Source organism: Morone saxatilis, unplaced genomic scaffold (genome assembly GCF_004916995.1).
Source record: "Morone saxatilis isolate NCDOM2014 unplaced genomic scaffold, NCSU_SB_2.0 Contig3, whole genome shotgun sequence".
NCBI classification, from domain to species: domain Eukaryota; kingdom Metazoa; phylum Chordata; class Actinopteri; family Moronidae; genus Morone; species Morone saxatilis.
Window position 1 is genome coordinate 8,794,653 of NW_023339873.1, and position 10,742 is coordinate 8,805,394.

A 10,742-nucleotide genomic window follows, 5' to 3' on the forward strand; every position below is an offset into this window, starting at 1 on the left:
GGCCAACCAATTTTAGGCCTTTAAGAAAAAAAAAAAAAACACAAAATCAATTTGCTTGCTATGTGCTTACCGCATTTACAGTCCACACATAATTACCTGGTGGGCTCTGCAGATGAGGTCCAGGTCATGGCGGTTTAGGAACTTGCTGACCACATCTGCACCGAATGTGAAGGAGACGCCGCGGTCGTTCTCTCCCCATCCTTGTACGTCCTTATCTGGGTCTGACCACAGCAGGTCACACAGCAGGCCTAATAGACACACATGGAGTGGAGAGATGGAGATAAAGAACAAAAAAAGGAGAGTGTGGACAGGAAATTCGGCGAAAAGAATGTGCTAAAGATCCAGCTGACTTTGCTGATGTAACGCAGAATATCTACTGATGCAACAGTCATTCATTCAGGAAGAGAAAGAGGCCGGGTGTTGTCTTTTAAAGGAAGCTTTAAATTCCAAGGAGAAATCTAGAGGAAGTGAACGTGTTCAGTATTAACAAACAGTACCTGTATCAGGCACATCTGTTGGCCTCATGATCCGGCGAATCTGCTCCATGGACTGCAAATCAGGCGATAGCCCTGAAATAGAAAATAAAGAGGTTACTTTTCGAATATATTTCAACCAAAGATATCCCCTTTACATTTGGGACATGGGGAGGAAATACGTGCCAGCAGCTCTCTTACCTCCATGGCAGCAGAAGATCTTCTCATCAATGATAGCCGCAATGGGGAGGCAGTTAAAGCAGTCAGTGAAGGTCTTCCACAACTTTATGTTGAACCTGCGCTTGCCTGGTGGAACAAAAACACGCATTATTACAACCAAACTATGTATGTGCTTCAGGGCTCTTTGTGCGTACATGTGTGCTGGGTGATTCTTTTTCTTACTCACACTCATCATAGAACCCATAAATGCGGTTGATGGAAGCGCATTCATGGTTGCCCCTGAGCAGGAAAAAGTTCTCTGGGTATTTGATCTTGTAGGCCAACAGAAGGCAGATGGTTTCCAGGGATTGTTTTCCTCTGTCCACGTAGTCGCCCAGGAAAAGGTAGTTTGCCTCTGGAGGGAAGCCGCCATACTCAAACAGCCTCAGTAAATCTGTGTACTGCCCATGGATATCACCTAAAAAAACAGCAGGTGAAGATAAGGTGTTAGTTTTGCTTACCTGCTTAACATAAAAGTATTACAGAAAGAAGGGACTTATTAGAGATGAAAACAATAAGAAGAATTTAAGCAAAAGGGAAGAGATAATTAAGTCGTGATGCAGAAATAGAGATCACGAAAGGATGCTTGAATACCATCACAGTAAGTGCAGGACACAAAGGGAAATAGTTTTTAGATAGATAGAACTATCTCCAAACCACACATTCGCCCCCGCGCGCACACACACACACACACACCAATTTCTATCTCTCTAAATCCATATTGAATTTTCAGGATACAGCCAGACATGTAGGTTGGTGGGGATATATACGACAGTGCCCATGCTTTACTGGGACTACAGCAGCAAGCCCAAGGATGCACACGCAGAATGAGCCATTACTTAATGAGCCACAACTTCCACCAGATCAATGCCGTGGCCCATGGGAAATGAGCTACAGAGGGAGAGAATGCTGACAATCCAGGTTAATCACAAAAATAAAGGACACGCATACACGTATCCACATAAACTAACTTTAATTTTAACTGCTCTCCCAGGATTTAGGGTCGACCTCGTCTCCCTGTCACATCAGTCAGACAGTGATGTGCTGGAGACTGGCTCTTACCAAAGCGCAGGATCTCAGCAGGGGAGCCTCACTCCATCACCTAGCCAAGACCTGCTTCCTTTTATATCCTCTTGCACCAACTTAAGAGCTGCTCTAATTTGGGCTAAGTGCTCCAGACACAGATGACTGCAGAGAGCCTCACCAGGAGGAAAGGCTAGGACAATAATAACAGGCTTCATTGTGACCAAAACGGAAAGTAAATTCATGCGCCACACTCTTTTTAGAGCAGTGCTTCATTACAAGATGGCACCAAATACAAATTAAAATGAAATAATAGGCCTTGTTAAACCTTGCAGATGTCTGGCCTTGAGATAAAAATGACCAACAAAAACTGCAACTTTATATCATGAGAGTGGCTGGCATGTTTTTTTTCCTATTTACCCATGCTTGTCAGTGATCTAGGCACCAAACCCAAACCACGACTGGCACCAAACCTATATGGCTGCAAACCTAAACTTATTTTTGCCTGTGTTTTTAGATGGCACGCAAAAACACACTTATTTCCGTGCAAATGAATGATTAAAGGAACAGTTCTGAATGTTCTGAGATCTAGCTACGTCTTATACTCTGTGCTCATGTTGTGCTGTGCCAGTTGTGTGTTTCACCATCAATCATTTTCTTTGCCCTGGACACGCAGCCCCAGCTTTCCATCCAGAGTTTTGATACAAGTACTAGTAATGGTAACAACTTCACAATCCTGTTTATTAATAATACAATTGGTAAAACTTCAATGAAACAAGTCTTAAAGAATTAATGCAGTGCTCTAGCAACGTAGTCCAGGTCACAAGCTGTTAGTATAAAATTAGGAAAGCTTTTAATATTTGAAACTATTACTTTAGTTGTTTTCAAAACCCCATTTTGAGTTTTAACTTGAAAGAGGATAGTAGGTGTAAAGTAGGGATCCATGTGTCATGTATTTTACAACAAACCAAAACAAAGCATTCTGTTTTTTCAAGATCTCACATTGTATTAACCTTTTTGTTCCCCTTATTATTTCAATGTTTGTCTGCCATTGTAGCCATTGTTCATATATTTATTATTTTGTCTATGGGCATACATAATAGTGTAAGTCTACATTCTGCTAATTTCACTAAAGCTGGAAACAGACTCGAGGACTGCTAAAACCTACACACAAGACATAAAAACATGAAAATACTGATTTTGACGGAAACCGTTTTTTTTTAGTCTTGGCAGTCTAAAAGCAACACGTTGGACAACTTACAGACTAAAAACAGAGGACAGAGTAAATACAGAGGACAACACACAGAGAACAATAACTCTTGCTTGTAGCTTCACTAAAACAGAAATGGACATGAAGCATAAACAATTTGCTTTGCTCATTTATGCTGCAGTTTGCACAGAAAAGGAAATGAAATGTAGGAACAAAGCCAGATTTAGAGACAAAGAGACATGGCAACATAGACTGTAATCTCTGCAGAGACAGTTGGGGTTGAGTAAACTTTGTAAAAGCAGGGCTAACTTCAGCTGAGCTGTAGCTCTGTAGTATAACCCGGATTAACTGGATTATTAAATAATACTCCTTTACCAAACTATTTCTTGTCGCTGTTTTCACAGTTTTACACACCTGTGACATTGACTTGATTCGTCTTCATGATTTCAGCAGTAAAAACTGATGTTTGAAATAATCCAGTTGGTTTTACACTAACCATCATCAACTCCTGGTTAAGTTGCTGCATGACTGAAAGTGAACTTGTGAGCTTCACCAAGACTGGCTTTCTATGGGGCAGCCCCCCGCCTGCTCTATCGCAAAGAACTGTAGGATGACAGTGAATCATTTACTCAGTGCTGCCTCTGCAGTGTCAAAACAGTCGAGAACAGCAGCACAGAGATTTAGGATTTAAAAAGCAGAGCAAAAGGCTAAAAGTTGAAAGAAAAAAAAAAAAAAAAAAAAGGAGGGCTGAACCCGAGGTCAGTTTTATAAATAAGCAAGATTTGTTTCAGAAAACAAGACAATGGTGATAACACAACTTTACAATAATATAATTACATACCAGTTGCTACCCATGTGTGATACATCAGTGTTAAATGTCATGTTTACATGCCTCGAAGGACAGAACAATAAACAGATCAGTAATAATAATAAAAAACAATAAAACAGAACAATGTCTATGCGTGCACAGTGTATTGGCCATTATACCATTAGCCTAGCCTTAGAGCTCTGGTACTTAAGTAATAAAGCTGTAATCAAGTCTGCTGTTGTGTGACCTTGTGTTGCCAGATAGTCAACCGTTTCAAATGCACCCACATAAAAACACAATAATACTGCTCCGAGCACATTTCAAAATGAAACAACAAATAAACACTCAGAACAAACAGGCTGAGTGTCCATGACTGCTATATAGTCTTTCTTTGCTGTTCTAGATGGCACGACATACACAAAATCATTTAAACCCACAAAAGAAGAAAATAAGCAGATGTTCATGCAAAATACGCAGGATTTCATTTGAAGTGAAACTTTAAAAACAGCAAGATGGGAGAATATCACCTTACAGTTACATATAAGACCTCACGATACGCAAACTCACAAGACAAACAAAAAATAAATGTCCACCCTACACAGAGGCCTGATATAACAATGTGGAATGTAAACGATTTAAACGCAAATTACTGGTGAGAAACTTAATACAGCCTGCCAACGATATTCTGCCAAAATCTAAGTCTAAAGCAGTTACATTTATTTATCTTACTTTAAAATAAGATACTTCCAAAATGTTTTCATTTACTCATTTTCAGTCAGTTTGTGCCACTTTTCAGTCGGTGCTTGTAGCCAGAAAATAATTAAAGGCATTCTATTCAACTCTGACACTGTGACCACAGTTTGAAAATGTATGATAAATGCTACCACAGAATGCAAACACGCACAGTATAAACATAGTGTGCATGCTTGTGGTCTTTCTTCGGCTAATTCAACAGGCTAAACAAATCAGTGACATTCTTCTGAATCAGTAAGGATCTATTATGGTTAACGTGCAACCCCGTGGTCATTTTGCAGAGCATCGTGATTGCGGGGTGCTGTTAATCATTATCATCCGTCTAGATTATTTTAGTAACAGAATTACTATCTAACACATCCTCACAATGAGGCTTTGATTATTGCAACACTGCAATTAAAAGAATCCTATTTTATATTATTCTGTTTAAAATAAATGATAAAGCCAGACAGTGTCAAAGCTGCCGGCTTGGGCAAAATAATGGTGGTGGCGTTAAGGTTAACATGTGAGGGAGAGAGAAAGCGTAGAACCTGATCCTTGTGGCCTTAGTAAATAATTAAAGGCATTCACTGTTTGGTCTTTATCATCAATTGTTGGTGCTCTGAAAGCCGTCACAGATGTAATCAGTCTGAGGACAGAAGTTCAACAACAAAACAAAGAGAGTAAAGGAGGGACAAAGAAACCGCACATATGGACATGGATGGGCATATGAGGCCTTTAAAAGGTCAGTCAGACATGTGGATCATTTTCCAACATCCAGTTTGATGAGAACCAGTATCAATTTAACTCAATCAAATTACTGCTTCCCATTATTTTGTTTATTCCTTAAACTACAAATGCTGCCATCTGAGGTTGATACAGTATTGGGCCTACATACCAACAAGCTCAAAGTAGATGTGTGTGGGAGGGAAATGGTATGAGGGCTAAACTTTGTTTAGGCCTGAGCCTATACGTGAGCTTGTGTAGACAGCTCAGGGTTGTTTGCAACTGCAGTGCTATACTAGAGGGAAGAGATAAAGCATGTGGGAGTGTGCAGAGATGTGCAGGAGCCAGCTAGAGATAGTGATAGTGGTAGCATTTCAACTGTTTTGGAGGGAGTTCACTTGCGAGCGTGCGCTCTTTTGCTCCAATTCCGTCTGTCCATTTTATGTGTGCAAGAAAGTGATACACAACCTGGGTATGTGTGTGCAATTCCCCTATAACATCCATACAGTCAGGTGGACAGAGTAACAGTGGCTCGATATATGACCCAGGATGGCACACTGTTATCCACTCTGGTTACATAAGTACACCTCTCAGTTCAGATGTGCTTTAAAGGAAACGCCACAGTACTGAGTTTATGTTGTAGAACTTAAAAAGCAAAAAAACAAACATGAGGCGGTGAGGAAATGGCCTAAATCATCAAGAGCAGAACACTGACCACAGATCTTTAGGGGGGCCTCAAGCTCCAGCAGGATGGGCTGGCTGAGGAAGATCTCCCTGGATTTGATGCAGAGGCCCCGCACCTCTGCCTCTGTCATCTGGACTATCTTCCCCGGGCGACATCCCCGCACTGGACAGGAGAGAAAGGACACAGTCAGTTTTATCAACAACTGTTATCATCATTGTCAGCAGGAACACAGCAACCCCCCACAAGCACCATAAAGTTCATCAGCATGAGACAATATTTTTTTCACCTAAGGGGAAAAAAAACACATACGGCAGAATCACAAGGCAATCTTAAAATCTGATGAGCTGCGGGTGTAATGGCTCTGTAGCTTATAGTTGCTTAGTCTCAGCCATACTTAACAAAAACCCACTGCTTAGACTATGAGAGCAGCTTGCATCTTCAGCACTGGTGTGGGTTTATTGGCTGTGTAGTTGCACTGTTAGCTTAAGCCTACTTTCTGGCGTTCTGCCACAGCTCTGGGTGCAGACTTATCTCACAGCGATGAAAAGAAGAGCGAGAAATGCAAACGTTGGCGTCAGTCAGCAGTTGAAATAGTCAGAGATATGAAAAGTGAGATTATAGTGAAAAACTGCTCCCCTGCTACAGTACCTTGTGGCTTGCGATTGTGTTAGCATCCTTTACAAAAGAGCACACAATCTGTGACTACAGCTATGCAATAAGTGACAAGTGCTAAAGGTAACCAAAGGTAGAAATCTAAATAAATAAATACTAGGCTGAAGATATACAATCCTGCTATAACAGTGACCCACTGTGCTTCATCACTATATTAATACACCTATAGTAAATTGTAATTGGACGGCCCTTGTAGCAATTTTGATTTACGTCTCAGTTTGACGTCACAAAAAGCGAATCAAAGCGCCGCGTGAAGAAGAACCATTGACGACGGAAACAAAAGCGATGAACAAATCCGTGACTGAGGAGGAATTATGTAATAACTAACCATTTTGGTGCTGCCTTAAAGCTAGACGCCCACTAAAGATTCCAATAAAGGATAGCGGAGTGTAGTGAAACGAATGAATCTTAGTCAGAGAGGAATTTTACTTAAACACTTTTCCCTATTTGTTTTTTTGTTTCCTTAAAGGATGACAAATTACAGAATGGCCAAAGAGGGAGCAGATGAAAATGGATTAACTGTCGTATTGGTGAGCAATTCCTAAAGCTTAGTGGATGCTTTTATCATGCATACATAAACACACACGTGTACATATATACATGCTCCTTACACACTGTACTTCTCTCATTAGTCGTGTAATCCAACCAAATCTGAGAGAAGTGAGTGGACCAGAGGAATGCGGATACTCACAGATGGTAAATCTGAGTGCCAGAAACTATTCTAGGGCCGCACCAACCTTAATGAAGTGTTGCTTTACACCATCAATTTTTCTTTATCATCCATCTACTGTAACTGCACTGCTTCATGCCCATGGTGTGAAGCATGAAATTGCAGAAGCGGGCCTCATCAGAGCCGAGCAAGTTAAGCCCGCTCGGCTTTAACACTGAACCTTTCACTGTTCATACTTCTGCAGGCTGGCACTTTTGAAAGAGATTATGTTCTTAAGAACATTGAGGGGCAAAGGCTAAAATGAAGCAATGACAAGGATTTGCGACCATCAGAGGCCAAATCACTGTTTTTGCGTGTGTGTGTGTGTGTGTGCGTGAATGTGTGACCGTAGACGTGTCTGGAGGAAGTGACACAGTGTTCCATACGGTTTAATTCCAATGAATAAGCACTCTCACTGACATTTTCCTTTTCCTCGAGACAGAAAAACATACGGTAAGCTATTATGTAATGTTGGGATACAATATGAAGGCTCAAGGCCTTTTACAGTTATATAGTTTACAAACTTGACAGCAGAGAGTCTCTAGATATGATCAAATATCAGCTAAAATCTATCCACCTGTTTAAGACCCAACTGGTTTTGTTACATCTACAACAACTATATAAAGATTCATAAAAAAACCAGATGCTGGAGGCAGTCGTGTTCTGCATTTATCCAAACAGACTAGAGCTGGATGCTGGGAACACAAACAACTACATTAATGAAAGGTACAAACCAATGTGACAACCTGACTTTGGTTTCTGTTAAGTTGCAGGGTTCATTTTCTTGGCTAGTTTTTCTTGGGCCTGGTCTTCAGTCCACGTCTTGTGCTTGGACTCTCCACTCCAGACTAATGTAATCAACAGAAATCACAGCCGCTGTCACAGGCTCCAAGAAGCAAAGGGTGCCACAGGCAGTGCCATTTCTCAAAATGTCTAACCTACAGACAATCAAAAAAAAAAAGATGCCACTTTTACACAAATTATGTGTATGTGCTTGATTCTAAACCTTGAAATCACACCACTCACTACCAAGCTAAACAATTATGGAACAAACCCATTAAATGATTACGTCCAAATAAAGGAGTCAATGTGTGCTCGTTTTATTAGCATGAAAACAGAGAAAAAATACAATCGCCATCTTGCACCAACAACATCACAGCAAAACTGACCTCTATGAAAGAGGCCAATGCCAAGTCCAACTGTATATCAAAACACAATCAACAGGTACCTGCAGTCCGAGCAGATTGCTAATATGTGAGGGATCAATATTGGTGAAAGATTTTATATTCATTCTTTTAGTTTATTTCCAACGAATGTCGCCATCTGGTAGCAAAGTTAACATAAAAAGTAAACTGCGAGAAACCCAAGGCGGTTTCAGCAAGATTTTCCAGCATTAACTATAAATAACAAATCTTCACATTTCAGTGCTGGCATAGTGTCTCATCCCTCCAACAGTCACAGATACTGGTGGAAAGTATGCCAAGGACAGCTGAATTTGCCTTAGTGGTCTGGTCTGACTCAAAGGATATCTCACAGGGGAAAAGAAATCTCTCGCCTTCTCTTGAGCAGGTGGACAGCCAACGAAAAAAAAAAAAAAAAGAGTTTTTGCACATCCCTCTCTCTGCCAAACACAAAAGCAAGTCCTCACACACCAACAACGTTACCCTTTATTGACCAAGAAGGAAAGCAATAAAGTGATTGTGAACACTGCAAGATGACTTTAAACTGTAGATATGAAACACAGCGACATTGCTTCCTTATAGCCTACTCTTGCAGTGTCTTCAGTTTGGGTTTGGTTAGTCACCTGAACAAACACTACAGGGATTTTTAAAGGGAATGTGTGTAAATTGTGGGCATGAGTGCACTGAATCACAGCAACCTGCCCACTGAAACACACCTACAAACCCTGAGAGGAGTGAGCTGCAAAAGGTAAAACTACTTTAGAAAAACCAACACCATCCAGCATCAGATAAAAAATGTCATACATATTGTTTTAAGCCTTTTTTCTCTCCTATATTTAATCCTTATCCATTCGGCAAGAGATTCCCCTTCTCATTAATGTATCATTAACCAGATCACCAGTAGAAACAGGAGCTGTATCATACCGAAAACTTACAGCAGATGTGGGGCAAAACTTAACAGTGTCAAGGGCAACGGCGAACATCTGTATGCATATCTCAGCTTAACAAATATTAACTTCATCTGCGTATAAAGTATAAACGTTAGAGCCCTGACACATGGTCCTGGGTTGTATTTTAATGTTATAACATCATAACGCACAGGGACAAACATCCCTGCCCCTCCTGCTGCTGCTGCTGCTGTATAAATGAGCCACAATACAGCCACAAAAAAAACAAAAAAACATTAGGCAGAAAGTTTAATTACATGCTAAATTAAGGACCACGACACAATAAAATTACTTGCCAAAAAAGAGCACGTATAGCTAGCTATTACTGCGAACACTGAGAAATGTAGGCGTTCACCGCTGACAGTGTTTATAAACACGGCCAGCTAACAGTAACGCTAGCCGGAGCTAACCGGGGAGATACACCGCTACGAGTGGCTGAGGTTAGCCGCGCTAGCTAACACATTTCCGGCGTTGCGTGGAGCAAACCGCGGTAGATACAGAATAAATCCCCACGCCAGGCTTACTGGAGACAAACAGCTAACTCTGTGTAACATTACAGACTGTATTGAAATGGTTCACCTTCCAGAAGCCGAGAGATGAGGCTGTCCACGTTCAATTCACCCTCCGCCATCTTCAAACTGATGTGGTACAGTGTTGGCCGGTTCGATTCCCGCTTCAGACACCAGGAGGCGCTGTTGTCGAGACAACAGTAGCTGTTAGGTGATATGAACCAGGAGTTAACCACCTTTGTATTAATTAATGGAGTTTAGAAATGAGGGGATAGGAGTTTATTTGTGGTTTTAGGCTGACAAACATATTATATATCTTTTTTCATTCCATCCAGCATACATACACTGGGAGAAGCTTTCCGATCATATCCTTACAAATTAAAGTCATGCATTTAAAATATGAGTTATGTAAAAGCAGCAGGAAGTGTAAGACTCATATAGGCTGTTATTGGATTATTATAACTAATATATAAACTTGTAAAGAAGCATTTTAATATTTTTTTAAAGCTCTTTTATACATTCACTGTACAACTGTCAAATAAATGTCAGCTGAAAAAAGTTATTTTTCCCTCTGAAATGTGGTGCTGTAGAATTATACAATAGCAGATAATGAAAATACTCACCTGAAGTAGAAATACCTCAAAATTGTACCTCAGTACTTGAATAATGTACTTTCCACCACTGTGTGCTTGTGACATAATTAACAGAAGCAGTCGGTGGCTTTTATCTCAGGAAAGAGGTCATAAAATAACCCCTTTTATGTTTTATGAGTAGGCTATCTCAGTGGTGATAATGATTAAGGTAATACATGTGGCCTGATGTGTGTTGTGCTCCAAGCAAAATTATTT

At 40.5% G+C, this 10,742-nt stretch overlaps 1 protein-coding gene across 1 annotated transcript in view; it reads right to left on the reverse strand.

Moving 5' to 3' along the window:
- The window catches only part of LOC118337288 (serine/threonine-protein phosphatase PP1-beta catalytic subunit), a 12,682-nt gene extending 2,630 nt beyond the window's left edge, over positions 1–10,052 (reverse strand). The window contains exons 1-6 of the mRNA XM_035674239.1: positions 9,965–10,052; positions 5,907–6,038; positions 880–1,110; positions 675–779; positions 498–569; positions 97–248 (exon numbers count right to left, since the gene is read on the reverse strand). Of these exons, the coding sequence (XP_035530132.1) occupies positions 97–248; positions 498–569; positions 675–779; positions 880–1,110; positions 5,907–6,038; positions 9,965–10,016 (744 nt within the window). The 5' untranslated portion in view covers positions 10,017–10,052. The remainder of the gene's footprint in view (positions 1–96; positions 249–497; positions 570–674; positions 780–879; positions 1,111–5,906; positions 6,039–9,964) is intronic.
- Positions 10,053–10,742: the final 690 nt, after the last annotated feature.